This window comes from Grammomys surdaster, unplaced genomic scaffold (genome assembly GCF_004785775.1).
Source record: "Grammomys surdaster isolate TR1022 unplaced genomic scaffold, NIH_TR_1.0 126086, whole genome shotgun sequence".
Lineage (NCBI taxonomy): Eukaryota > Metazoa > Chordata > Mammalia > Rodentia > Muridae > Grammomys > Grammomys surdaster.
The window spans coordinates 908,446-923,462 of record NW_021620894.1 but is presented as its reverse complement, the minus strand read 5'-3'; the positions used below and the strand labels follow the sequence as shown (position 1 = coordinate 923,462).

The following is a 15,017-nucleotide window of genomic DNA, read 5'->3' as shown; positions in this document are numbered from 1 at the left end:
GGAGGGGCACCTCTGCGCCCCCTGATGGCCGAGGCTGCTTCATCGGGGAACTGCACCGGTTCTAGACTAACAGCCAATAAATAAAAAGATGCTTCAAGTATTTGGGCAGGGCTTCGCTTCGCAGGGCTGAAGGGCATAGGCACGGATGTCTGGCGTGACCCGTCCGGAGGGAGCAGAACTGTCAGGAAGTAGAGGCAGCCAAGCCTCTATCTGTAGACACCTCATCAGCCGTTGTGCAAAGGCTCTTCCTACCTATAGAGCCCCTGCGGCTTCTTCCTAGTGCAGCCAGCCTGGCCCCTCTTCAAATACCAGTCACGCAGTGGCTCTGCGAAATGCCTGTGCAAACACTAGACTGCTCCTAACACCTGTGGAATCTACTTCTTGGCAGCTCAGCCAAGAGGCAGAGACCTTCAACCCTTGGGACTGCCAAAAGGTAGTGTTGGGGATGGGCTGCCTTGGTTTTCCTTGCCTATTAAATTCAGATTTTTCTAGATTTGAGAATACTAAAAACATTTTTTAAAAAATGTGTATGGTGTGCCTGCATGTGCCTGTATCACACGCGTGCAGTGCCTGTAGAGACCAGAAGAGGGTGTCGGATCCCCTGGAAGAACTGGAGTTGACAGTCCGGATTTTGAGCTGCCATGAGCAGATGCAATCAAACCCCAGTGCTCCTCAAGATCCTTACCCTTAACCACAAAGCCTATCTCCAGCCCTGTTAAGTACCTCTTTCAAACATCCCTCATTTGTTGCCTGGATCACACCATTACTCCAAACGAGTAACTCCTCCCAGGAAAAGGAAGTACAAAGCTTTGGCTCTTGCCCAGGGACACTGAAGCGTCTGATGACACGGGTGTGTTGTCCATCCCAGCCCAGGAACTGCTTCACAAAATCTCAGGTACAAAATCAGCCACGAGGATCCAAGGAGAGTGACCGTCTACATGTGGCACAGAAGCATTCTCAGGCTTTTACCCCAGAGAATTTTCCTCATTGTCTCCCTATTCTAACCACTTCTGACCCAGAGGAAGTCAACGCCTCAGCACTGGAAGCGTGCAAGCTAAGTTCACTATTTCATAGGTTTCTCATCTAACATCTTACAAGGAATTTATAATTTGGGCTGGAACAATGTCTCACCAGTTAAGAGTACTTGCAAAGGACAAAGGTTCGAGTCCCAGCATCCATCTGGTAGTTTATAACCATCCATAACTCCAATACTAGGGAATCTGATACTTCTGACCCCCCAAACACACACACACACACACACACACACACACACACACACACACACGAGGTACATATACACACATGGAGGCAAAACACTCAAACACATAAAAACAATTTAAATTAAGAAAAGAACTCCAGAAGTCTAAATTACTTAATTAAGATTAAATAAAGGGCCTCTATCTCTCCTGGATCTGATAAAAGGTTTAATGTCTTAATTAGTCCCCTTGTTGGTAGCAATGCTGTTACCTGACAGCCTGTTGTCTTCTTTCCTAGTCAGATAGGATACTCCTATCAGCAAGTCACTGTCCTCACCGGTCTCCATTTCTGAAGCTCAGTTTTGTCCTCTTCCCTAACCTTCAACCCATTTCAAGCCACACGGAAGTTCATCACGGAATTCTTGATCTTATCTTTGCCCTGCATCTTGGTCACAGGAGTCTAACAATGACACGTCTCTAGCTATGCAGGCATAGAAGGTCCTCACCAACTGTTCTTAAAATATTCTGTCCCGTCTAGTACTAGCCAAGGAGAGGGATGGAGGTAGGTAAGTTCAGCAACTATTAATGATAGTTCTAGACTCCTCAGTGGTCACACTGGAGGGGCCATGCAGTGTTGCTGGTCATGTTTGTCCCACCAGCTCAGCACTGTTAACTATGAAATTACTGCTGTACAGCCGTTACTGCACCCTCGCCTGAGAACCAAATCGTAACCCCACAAGACTCTCCCAAGGCCCCCTCTATACAAATGCTGCACACACTGAGAACAGGTGCTTCACCGACAGTCCCAGGGTATTTATACTCTCCCTGAAGTGGTACCTATTTTTAGCAGCTTACATTAGAAAAAAAAAAGTAACTCCTCAAGCCCAGAATCAAATAACACAGACCATCCCAGTGGTTAAAATCACTAGATGTAGCTGAATGGTATCAAATTAAGAAAGGGGAGGGGAATCGCTGATTTGACATCATTTTGAGGGTTGTGGGAAAGGATTTTTTTTAAAATGCAATTTTATGTCTAGCTTTTTGAGACAAGGTCTCTTTGTAGCCCTGACTGTCCTGGAACTTGCTCTGTAGACCAGTCTATCCTCAAACTCAAGAGATCCACCAGCCTCTGCCTCCCGAACGCTGGGACTAAAGGACCACCACTACCTTTGGCTTGTGATTTTATTTTCAACAGTACAGAAAGTCAGGACTTACGGGTTCTCATCTGGACCTGCTGCCCATTTAAAGCAGAACACTTGAGCAACATTGAGGACCACTGAAGACAAATAACCCAAGTTCCTGCGATCCATGACTACCAGGGACTATTCTTAGCCAAGGGTATTAACCTCCAAGTGGAGTGGCACCTGACCCACTGGAGTCTCAGAAAAGGACTACGCATGAGTCATTGTCTGGCACCTTCCAATTTCTTCTCTCAAGGACCACACTCCAAAGGCATTAGTATTGTATTTCTATTGGAGGCTTTCTTTTTTTTTTTAAGACACAGCAAGATGGCATCAAGTTTGCCCTTTCACTACTTAGGAGACTTACCCCAATTACAAAGTGAAAAGGATGAGGAATCAAAGGGTCTTACAGTAAATTTATACTGCTAAAGTTACAAGAAATAGCACACAATGTGACTTCTAATGACCTTTGGAACTGACAAGAAGTTACTATCTTCATTCTTCATTGTTAACATAGAAAATAGCACATCTGCGGGGCTGGGAGGTCTGGTCCTTCTTTTTCTTCTCTTCCCAGTACTGGGGATAGAACTCCAGGTCTTGTGCATCTAGAGGGCTCCTCGGACTGGCCACATACAGTCTCAGTCTGTCCATTCTTACAGTAAAGCCAGACACAGCCCCACAACAGTGCAGCCACACTCCGCCACAAAAGGCTCAACTAGCACACCCAAGAAGTCAGGAATTCCTTTAATTTCTTTTTCTTTTTTAAAAGTTTAAATGGCAACACAACCATAAAAGTTGGTATATTACATAAACAAAAGTCTTTGCAGGCAACACTGATTGCAAATAGTAAAACACTTGGTTGGTGAAAAAAATGAACTCTAAATTATATACAATAGTAGCTAAAGGTAATATTCAAAAACAGTTTTATTTACTGTGACTCAGTTTACTTGCCATTATCTATTGCTTATTTATTCAAGGTTGTAAATAATACTTATAGAGATGTGTAAAAATGAAACACAGTGAGAAAATACAATTTTCAATTTCATAGGAAACTCAAAGTGTAAGTTTTGTCCAATATGGAATGTACCTACATTTGTTTATATCAAGGCTCTAAAATCGGTTTTAAAATCGATGTTTTCTTTTTGTAAAAAAGAACTGACCCACCATGCAAGACCTGCCAGCTCAAAACGAGCATTCCAGGTGAGGTCTGCTTTGTCTGCCCAGAGTCTATGATTTCTGAGAGGTTGTACTGGTCTCCTCGTGGAAAGAGCGCCCATGAAGAGTCCGACGGCAGCATCTGGATGCGGGGTAGTTTGGGTAACGGGAAGAAGGGACAAGAATGCACAGGCCCAAATCCTTATGAAGGATGACACTCAGTTGTTAAATTTTAAGGGATATCCGATGGCTTTTTCCAAACACTCAACTAATGAGCCGGCGGAAAGAAAATCCCGCTCTACTTCTACAAATTTGATATAGATGGATTTGGGGGAAACTCCAGGGTCCACAATACAGTTCTGAGACAAAAACCCATTAATACCAACCCAGTCTTTACTGAAGGTTTTGGTATTTGCCTGGAAATGTAAAAACAAGCACTGCTGCAGAGTCCTGACTTCAGCAATGCCGAGGTAGCAGTAGGTGATCCGGGTGGGCTCTGCCTCCACCTGTAAGGAGGCTTGTGCTGAGAGGCTTTCCAGGTCAACTCGGCCCTCTTTCCCCGGGTCCAGAGCATGGTGCTCCACATCTGGTGAGAGAGGCCTCTCAATACATTCTTCATAGCCAATGGCATAAAGGCCTGGGCTTTTAGGAATCCCTCCTGGCAATAAATACTGAACCACATTGCCCCCGGTCGGCTTGGAGTGGGCGATGGGTATCCAGTCAATCTCCATGTGCAGCTCCAAGCACCTCGCTTCACTGATGGTGATCTCTAAGAATTTGTAGTAAACATTTTTCCAGTTCATTTTTTGCACCCGGGTCATAATGATCCGTCCCTCTGGCTTCTCAGAGTTGAAGTACTCCCGAAGACGCTTGCCAAGCGGCACCTGTGAACTGATCTCAGCATAATGGTAACGGATGTCCTCTTTCCAGCGGGTGTTATAGCCAATTCCAAAAATGGCCAATTTATTGGAAAGATGGAGCCTTGAAAAGTCTGTCCAGCTCTGAAACAGTTCCCATTTCAACTGTACCGACTCCAAAATCTGTACAATATTCTGCATGGTGTCTCGCTTCCTAGAAAGAGAAGTTAACAGTCAAAATTTTTCAAGTGTCCAGAGCAGCAACATCTAACAGAATTTTCTATGATGGTGGAAATGTTCAGTACCTACACTGTCCACCATAGGAGTCACTAGAACTTAAAAAAGTCAACAGGAATGAAATGTTACATTTAAACACTCACACCTCAGAAAGGCTTATGCTGCAAGATCACTGCACTAGATGTCAGAAATACCTCCAAAAGTTCTAGAATTAAAACAGCTTTTCATGGTCTCAGATCAACCTTAATAAATATAAATACTTATGTTCCTAGGATTTCACAGACCGTGAATTTTTGGCAAATTATCATTGTGTGTATACGTGTACCGTGTCATGTGTGTGGAGGTCAGAGGAAAACTCTGGATACCTTTTTCTCCTCCCATTTTCCCATGCATTCTGGGGCTTGAACTCAGGCTTTCAGGCTTGAGCAAGCACTTTACCCACTAAACCTTATCACTGACCCACACCACAATCATGACTTATTTGTTTGTTTGTTTGTTTGTTTGTTTTTTCAAGACAGAGTCTATCTCTGTGAATAGCTGTGGCTGTCCTGGAACTTGCTCTGTAGAACTTGCTGGCCTTGAACTCAGAAATGCACCTGCCTTTGACTTTCCAGTGCTGGAATTAAAGGCGTACGCTATCACACCCCTTTATAGTGGTTTTCAGAACAAAATTCCAAACGACAAAGAACTCTTTAACATGAAACGACAGTGCTGACTCAAACAATACCTTAATTTTAACACAGGATTTATGAGAGCTAGTAATTTTTTACACATGTTTTGGAGGAAAATAAGTACATGGTTATGACCAAGGATCTAATACAGGAACAATATGCCACTCCAATGAACATTAAAGGTAATATTCTAGAAATGCTTCAATTATGACTTGGATAATTAGCAGATTAAGATAGAACATGCTATGGAATTCCTGTTCCACAGGCTACTTAAATAATGTATTGACTGATACTCCATGTAATTTATATATACACAATTATAAGTTGTTTCTTGCTGGCAATGATGGTGTACACCCTTTAAGCCCAGCACTTACAAGGCTGAGGCAAGGGACAACTAGGGCTATTCAGAGAGGGGAGAGGGGCAGGAGAGAGTGAGGAAGGGAAAGGAAAAAGGAAAAAGGGAAAAGAGAAAAAGAGAAAAAGGGGAAAAAGGGGGAAAAAGGGAAGGGAGGGGAGGGGAGGAAATTGTTCCTCAAATATGGCCAAACTTTGATATGGTAAGACTGGCTTATTAGATATTAACTTGGAAATCAAGCTGTTACATTTTTTAAAAATTGACTATATGTAAGTTTAACTACAAAGGTGCTTACTTGCTCACTCACAATCAGGAAAAGCAGATTTGCTAAGAATGCTGGGGTTTTGTTTGTCTTTGTTAGTTAGGATTTATGAGTAGGGGGCGGCGTTCGCAAGTCCTGTTGGAGGTCTCGGACATGAGTCTCTGGACACTAAGGCTGGGATCTCAACGTGTGGCCTCTGCAAGAGCACCAAGCACTTTCTTAATCACTGAGTGTTTTCTCCAGCCCTCTGCTAAGATGGTCCTTCAGACTTCTGCTTTAAAGCAGTCTGGAGAGGCCTCATAAAGTCACTGTCTTTCCTCTTCTTACCCTGGTCTCTCTGTGCAAGATGCAAAGAGCTAACACTGTGTTAGAGCTGCTTCTTAGGACGTTAAGAGTGTCCTAGATCTAACTTTCACTCATGAGTCTGACTCAAGTAGGCACCTACAGGGAAGCACTAGATTCCTGGGAACCACTTCTCTGCTAAGGAAATGTGGAGCTACTCACAATACTCGACTATGATTCTCTGTGAGGCAGATGTGTTTCTGAGTGGGGCAAGAGTTCAAAGGAATACAATGTTTTATAAACATCACTTTCTTTAAAGCTTCCTTCTCTTAAAGTTTTGTATGTGTGTATGTGTGCTTGGTATATGTACATCTGTGTGTATGCGCATGTGCACAAGCCAGTGACCTCCAGTACCACTCTCAGCTGTGTTCTTTTGAGGCAGTGTGTCTCACTGAACCTGGAGCTTGCATGTTTTGAGTAGGTAGGCAGCCACTAACCCAAAGACCCTCCTGGCTGCCTCTCTGTCAGCACTAGCTTTACAGGTGTGAACGGATCATGTCAGCTTTTTGACAGAAGTACTGGGATCTGAACTCACATCCGCACGCTTTCACAGCAGGTGCTCTTAGCCACGGAGACATCGCTCCATGTTTTATTAATCTCAAGGAGGAGTACACTAGGAGACAGAGGAGAGCACAGACTTTTGTTCATCTTGCTCACTGATATATTTTAATGCATCGCATACAGCAGACACATAGAAAACAAAAGTTCACAAAATGAGATTAGGGAATAATCTTCATAGAGCATGGATTAGTCAGTAAACTAACCACACAGATGCTGAGAGGGAGAGGGGAAGAGAAGGAAGAAAACAAAACAAAACCCAACCCACTACCCACATAAAGATATCTGTATTCTACTCAATACTTCATTTTCTGAGCAAGTCAGACACTGCAGAGAATCTCAGAAGTGCCAGACTGAGGAGCAAATGGCCGACTAGAAGCTCTTCAGATCCTCTCACTCCTTAGTGAGCTGGCACCAGAGAAAGAGCACACCAGAGTCCTACTGGACTCAGCACGACAGTGTTTCAGAAGCTTGGGGCACTATTTGAGTAGTTCCTGAGAACTGCCCACTTCCTGGGCAGTTCCTGGGTTCTGAAGATCCAATGCCAAAAGAGTTCCAGGGTTTAAGGCCACTCTGTGATGGGTCTACACCTAGTATATACAAATGACTATCTCCTGAAGGCCCCAAGCAGCTATTTGGGAGACATCGGACACTTTAGTTACAAAGCAAAGACATTTTGGAGAGTGAGAGATTTAAAAGTATCGATTTATAGTAGCTCACTGTAAAAATCATTTGCCAGGGCTAGTGAAATGGCTCAAAGGGTAGAGCCCTTGCTACGTAAGCCAGATGACTTGAGTTCAACCCTTGGCCACCATGTAAAGGTGAGAGAGCCTTTGCCCCTCATAAATGCACTGTAGCCAGCATGTGCCCTCACACACATGCATGTACAATGAGAACAGTTAAGCTACAGGTTTTCTTTCCTTTCTACTTTGATGTCACGATCTTAATGAGAGATGGCTTTGGGTTTACTGATTTGTGTCACATTGTGCTTTTGATGAGGATTGGGGGAAACTTTCATATTCCTGAATGTTCACTCACCAGAATGTTCCCCAGACAGAGGATTAATCAAACATCACTGGGGATTCTTTCATTCTAAAGACACACTGCAGAAAAAAGTTTGCAGTGGTAGCTTGCTGAACTGCGGACTTGCCTTTCTGTGCAGTTATGAGCTATCTGCAGCTTGTCTTTTCCTCCGTCTAACAAATTTCCAGATCACAAATGTGGAATGCGTCACACAAGGCATGGGTACTAGGAATCCAATGTTACCAGGAAGAAAAATGAGTGGTACTCTCCGTTTAGCCCCGAACTTTATTTTTTAGTCTTTTTAATGGCATTGATAAGGAACTCATTTAAAGCCACTAAAAAGAACTGTGAATCTAACAGATGGTGTGAACTCTTGGGGGAGAACCACAGTTGGGCCAGTGACAGGCTCTATCCTGAGCCTCCTCAGCCTGCCCTCCAGGAGCTGTTTTCTACATGCATAAGTAGGTCACCCAAGAGCTTTCCTTCTGCTTCTCAAACTGTGGTAAGAGAATTGAAACATCCCTTGGCTCTCTGGCCATCTCACCCAGCCCCACTCAAACGCAAGTGCCAGGGGCTCATCTTGTCTCTCAGTAAGCATGGAGGAATGCACACTACACAGGGAAACACACACTTTCGTGGAACAACTGTCTCCTCTTCCTGTATAGAAAATTCGGCAGTCCAGGTCCCCAGTGGCAGACTGAAGAAGGAGCAGAAATGCCCTCATGGCCTGTATCGTGTCTAGGTACCCATGATCCTCCCAGGTCACCAAACTTAGACACATTGGGTAAAAAATGAAGCATCGACTTACTGTGCCTCTTCAGAAGACTCCTGTTTTATTTTTAACGTTCTCTTTGAAACTGGCATTTCATCTGAAAAACAAAGAATTTTAAAACAAATTATATCTTCCTAAGTGGTGGTATACATTTATGAGTAAGCAGCTCTATTTACTGCCTGTTCTGTATTCTCTATCCTGGTGTCTCACACTGTCCCACACCAGATTTAAAAACGTAACAATACATAATGAGATGCGAACATTCATATGCAAGATCAGAAACCAGGCTCCACAAGCATGAAACCCTTCAAGGTCACCAGTGGATTTCAAGCAAGGAGCTTAAAGCTTAATTTCACTGCAAACATGATTTTAACAGAACAAGAATGGAAATGATTCTGCTCTATTTGGGTTTTCTGTGTAGGTTTTACAGGGTAAGTAATTATTCCCCAAATATGAGGATCAGCATGCTCTGTGCTTCTCAAGGCCTGGAGACTTAACTCTCCACAGCACTCAGGGCTATCATCTGCTGCAGTTGTTCGGGCCTTATTATTCTTGTGAGATTAAAAGACAAGCTCATTTAGCATCCATTCTTATTCCCCAAATCTCCGTAGTCTTTTACATAGGGCTAATAATCTTAACAATTTGAGAGCCTCCTTCCTTTTCCCTTCCAACATTTGAGAGAAATTACAACAGCATTAATAGAAAATACAACAACAGTTCACTCTTTTTCTTTATTTCTCTGTCATCGGCAGGATTTCTGTCATTTTTTTTCCCTAAGCAAGGGAAACAGATTTATACTGCCAGCCCTACCTGTACTTTCTCAGAGTCACCTGAGCACCTCACTAGGCGGAGGAGCATTTCTTACTAACACTCACTACACAACCTGCTGCTGATGTACACAGGTTATAGCTAAAACCTGATCGGCAGTTCCCAAATAAGAGTCAAAACTGGAGCACTTGACATACAGTGACACAAGCAAACAAAACTACATGCGGCCTCTTAGTCGGACCACTTCAATGTAGATTTAAAGTAAGTGGGCCGAGAGGCAGTGCTCTTAGCAGGAAATCTTAGTGCTACAAAGAGCAGGGGAATTTTGAATGGCATAAGGTTCTGTCAGTGAACTTCCTGTATGACTCGGGTTAGGAAGTCTTCTATCTTCAGGGAACTTAGCAGTACCCAAGTTACCAAGTAACTTGATGTGCATTTTGACTCAAACAGTTTGCCAATATGCCTTGTGCTGACAGCACTAGAAGCCACTACAGATGGTAGATACCATTGCACTACCAGGTAGACAGACAGACAGACAGACAAGAGACACAGACAAGAAACACAGACACACACAGAGACACAGACACATATACACACACACACACAGACACACACACAGACACACACAGACACACACACACACGCACACGCACTGTTTTCTTACCCAATTCCTGATCTGTTGGATAGCCATGGAGATCCTGACTGTGGCTTCCCCAGTCCTCCTGTGAATAGTCCTCCAGAGTGCTGCCGTCTGACTCCAGCTCCTGGTACAAGCCACTACTGTTAATAAGTACAGGCTGGCAGGGCCGAGCATCCCATCCTCCCTGACCAAACACCTGTTCCAACTGTTCAAATGTGTAACTGCTCTTTCTTTTCCCAACACCATGTTCTTTCACCCGACTGTAACACCTGCGAAGGGTCTAAGACACAAAGTCTTTTGTTATTCCTTTAAAGCTGTACTTCCTCCTCCAGATACGGACCACAGATATTAATTACTATCAGACAGACACAGACAGACAAACACAGACACATTGTTACAGGAATGCTATTTCAAATTCATTATTATATTAGAAAAATACTAATTTAGCATTTACTCAAACATGTTATAATTCAAACAATTATTTTGCAATTATCAATTAAAACAACAAGAAACATTACAACATTATTGCATGTACCCAATACACACATTTTATGCCCCCTCCCCCATTTAAAAAGGATAAGGGGGAGGAAAAAAAGAAATACCAGCCAGCCAATAGGATGCACACCTGCCACAGGAGAGAGAGCTGCTATGGTGCCCAGAATTTGGAAAACGTGAGGGAAAGAGGACAGAAAGAAGAATTTCCCCAAGTGGAAAACATCTTCCTTACTCTTAGGTAAGAACAGGGGCAAACAGCTGTCTAGACAAAGTAGCTAACAAAACAAATCACTTACAGAGTCTGTTCCTTTCTAACTCACTCTATAGTGGTAAAAAGGTCTACAACTGAAGCAGCAATCAAATCAATAATGTCTGTCCTAAGTCCCTAGTCTCAGACACAATGGCCAAGAAATAGTACATTAATACCTATATTTTACTAATCTACCAACTCACAATGTCAGCTAAACAAACCAACAAACCAGGCTGACAGTCCTTCTCGGAGAGGATGACGAAGGGGCCATGTCTTTCTCTGTCACTGCACACAAGTAACTGCATTATGCAAGCTCCTAAACAGAACCTGGAGGATCTTCTGTCTTGTTCAACTCTTTCCTTTTCTATGGCCTTTATTTCTACTATATATTTCAGACTGGTCCACTTCCTGAAATTAATAGTACACCTCGTGCTATCTTACCAGAGACATCAGAAGGACACCAAGGACTCAGTCTCAACTGAAACACCCGCCACACTCAGGCTGTGCAGCCTCGGCCTGCCTTGCTCTCCCCTGCCAATAGCTCTTCTTTGTCATGGAGTCTTAGTCAGAATTTGCCTGAAACCCCCTTTCCCTTAGACAAAACCTCCTTTCCCTAGTGGCTCCTAAATATTTTCTAACTTACCTGCTAAAACTAGTTTATCTCTAACCTAATGCATAAGCACTGTCAAGACTTTAAGACTCTCCTAAAGAAGAGATTATCTTCCATCAGCCAATCTATGACCTATTCTCACCAAACTAAAACAAGTCTTGAACTTTACGGACCTCCGTGAAGCGCTGACAATATACACGACACTTCCTCAAAGACTCTTGAAGAATCTGCTCCCTGAAGCCAGAAATCCACATAGGCAGAAAGGATAATAAAAGCTTGAGCCACCATGAGCTCCCTCAGACAGTCACCGCCTGCAGCTTGGACCCCTAGATGAGCATCTACCCACTCTGCCTTTTAAATGAGCATCTACCCACTCTCTCTGCCTTTCAAAGAATCTCTCCCACCACCTCAAACGATCCTCACAGAAACCTAAGGCTTCGCATAAGCTCTTTAAAAACCATTATTTCTTTCTGTAACAGAATTTTGACCCCATAGGACAAAACTTTCTTAAACAATCCAGAAACAAAAACCTGGAAAATGTGTGTCATGGTCAAATCTCCCAATGCAAAGAGACAAGCGCTGCAAATATCATTGACTTGGCACAGACCCCCCTTTCCCAGCACCCTCGCCCTCCTCAGAGATCGGAATTTGAATCGAAAACAGCCTCTGACAATTTATTTTTATCTTACAAAGTCTAGTTTCTGCCTCCAAGAACACCCCAACCAGTCTTGACTCCGCCAAAGACTGTAAATACAGAGTCCCAGCCCTGTCCATGTCCCTCCTAAGACCATACATGGAGATGGAGGCCATTCCCTTCCCTTCTCACCACTCACTGGCTCCCTACAACAGCAAAGTCCACTGAGTTCGGTCACTGAGGGTCACCCCAGAAGCCACGGAACTAGACTAACATTCCCTTCCACGAAGGGTGCCATACTTACAAGGAAGTGACAAAGGCACAGGAACTCTACATTTTCTTCCTATATTTGCAAACATGTATTCGCATCAAAAATAGATTCACCAATTTTTTATAATATACATGGGGAGGAACCAGAGAAAAGACACTTTTTTCTAAGACACCAAATTGAGCTTACAATTTTCTTTGGTTATGTAACTGTGACTACTGAAACCAGCAATCTCTGACAGCGATAAACACCTTTTATTTGTAGTATACACCTGTAACACATGTTTAAAATTAGTACAATGTGCTGACATCTACCAGGTGTTTTGTAATGTCTAACTTGATATACTGAAATTGCATTAAAAAGATTTCCAAACCAACTTTCTCTCCTTCAGTAAGCAGTACTTTGTAGGTCTAATAAATACCAAAAATTCAAGGGCAGTCTGTTTAAACAGGGCATATCCACTAAGATGGGAGGGGCTCAAACATCGGCTTAACTGCTACCCTTAGACCCATTAGGACTTACTTGAGAGCTTACACATAGATAAAAAGGGCATACGGAGACCTTGCAATTCTTACCACCCACAGAAAAGATTATACAATATATTAGCCTCTAAATGCTTATCAAAGCATATCATTAAAAGACTGGGCAGCTGTATCAACAATCCTAAACAAACCGACTAAAAACCTCCTCTAAATCAGAGACACGATGCTCCCGAGTCCAGGAACGATGAGGCTGCAGCTCCCATTTGAGTCGGCTACCAAATCCACCAAGATCCACCGGCTGGCTCGGTACAGCACAGTCCACGTGACACTGAGGGACCTTGCTTCAGTGCTTCCCTCACCTCCCTCACCTCAGAAATGTATGCAAGTTCACCTCCAATGGAGAACGCTAAGACTATAAAGGCTATTCTATTAAAAGATAATTGCTAACTTCCTTACTGTGAGAAATCTCTCTGGTACGTTGAGGTTGATAGCACGTTTTCATCTCCCTGGAGGAGGGGCTGTAAGACTATCCTATCCACCAAGACAGACGTCATAAAGAGTCAAGGAAACTAGACAGAACGAAGCAAGGTAACAACTTCAAAGGGCCAAACCAGAGTCATTGCAATTCAGAAATGCCAGGTGAATGAATGCTTAGTCAATCCACCATACCAAATGCTTAGGTTTCAGGGCTACAAACGGAAAGAACCCGAGAAAAGGCTTGAGGGATGTTCCATGACCAAAGCAGGGGGAGGGGGGCTGGCTGACCACTGAAAATTTATAGGACAGAGTGAAAGTCTTGCCAGAGTTTAAGATAAAAGTAAAAGGGAATCAGAGAATAAAAAGACGGCATTCATTGTGCATGAATGCATGGGGAGCCTAAGGGAAGAGGGCAGGTAAACAAAGGCAGGAGGTTTAGATTGGCAGGATTGAGGGTGTGACGGCAGCAATGCAGAGAAAGACCCAGGGTTACAGTACACGGAACATTAAATACAGTGCACAATGCAGCTATCTTGCCAAAGTAAGTAAATCCAGTATTGGGTTGTATAAGCAGAGGAATCACATGTAAGCTATGAAGGTGGCTCTTCCTCTCTATTCAGCACCGGTGAGGCCACAGCTGGAGCACAGCATTCAGGTCTGGGCATCGAACCAGCTACAAGAGAGGGAAATTGTAGAGTTCAGAAAAGGGCAAATAAAATAATGAAAGGCTTGGAAAATAAGATCTATAAGCAGGGCCTGTGGTCTCAAGGCCCTTCCTGACACTATTAAGTTACCCTCAGGGTGACATTTAGGCTTTTCACTTCAGTGTCCTCTAATCCCTGCTCTTGCATTTAGGAAGTGGGAAGAGCTAGTCAGTTCTTCCCTGGTTTGGGAATACAGGAGACAAACTAAATAGCTCATATAGGCATAGGCCAAGAAAACTGCTACTGGCAACTTACCCACTTCATATAATACAATAGGCACCATGACAAAACCACTGCTTTAGCAGAACTAACAGTAAGTAGAACAGAGCATACAACCAGGAGGAGCAGGAATGAGTCCTAACAGCTACATAAACGTGCTGTTGGAGACACTGGCTCCACCGCTCTAAGATGTCAGGTGAGAAGGAAAGTGGCCCTGAGGGAGGACAGCTTAGTTATAATAGCAGGAAACAATGTTATAAGAAATAACAGCAATACAGCTTTTCAAATGGAGTTGTCCAACTGGTCACAGTAAACATGCCCTGCATGTTTACCCAGCAGCCAACTAAATGGGACAAACCCAAATTTCCTCTCACTCAAATGATTAAGTAAGACAAATCTTCAAAAATCATATACTCCACCAAAAAGTGGGAAAATTAGACAGGATGTAAATCTCCAGTAACTATTTTTCTTACAGACGTATCAAAATAACACTTCAAGCTGGACATGGCAGTTCGCTTCTACAATACCAGCACCCAGCACAGAAAGACTGCTGCAAGTTTAAGGCCAGTCTGGTGGGCAGCGAGACCTTGTCTCTAGAAAACAACCCCACCAGACAAATACCTCTGACGAAGACAAATGAGTAGTCTCTGTAAAACAGAGCCCTTTCCTTAAAACTCCTATTAGAGTTATTACTAGTGACTATTAACTGAGGCAACAAAACAAGTTTAAATAAAAACTGAAAATATCTGAGGACACAGCTCAGTGGAATGCTTGCCTAGTATGGATTAGGCCCTGGGTTCATAAGTAACACATTACACACACACACACACACACACACACACACACACACACACACACACA

At 43.3% G+C, this 15,017-nt stretch overlaps 1 protein-coding gene across 5 annotated transcripts in view; it reads right to left on the bottom strand.

The window, feature by feature from the left end:
* Positions 1 to 3,103: 3,103 nt before the first annotated feature.
* The window catches only part of Msantd2 (Myb/SANT DNA binding domain containing 2), a 27,608-nt gene continuing 15,694 nt past the window's right edge, over positions 3,104 to 15,017 (bottom strand). Inside the window, exons 2-5 of one of the 5 annotated variants that reach the window (XR_003709797.1) lie at positions 13,817 to 13,906; positions 10,042 to 10,297; positions 8,646 to 8,706; positions 3,104 to 4,603 (exon numbers count right to left, since the gene is read on the bottom strand). Coding sequence is in view for 3 of the 5 variants with exons in the window: in XM_028755823.1 (XP_028611656.1) it covers positions 3,751 to 4,603; positions 8,646 to 8,706; positions 10,042 to 10,297 (1,170 nt within the window). In the remaining 2 variants the exon portion in view is untranslated. Of the gene's footprint in view, positions 4,604 to 8,645; positions 8,707 to 10,041; positions 13,907 to 15,017 lie in introns of those variants that run through there. The other 4 variants (XM_028755823.1, XM_028755824.1, XM_028755825.1 and 1 more) reach the window with 4 other exon arrangements.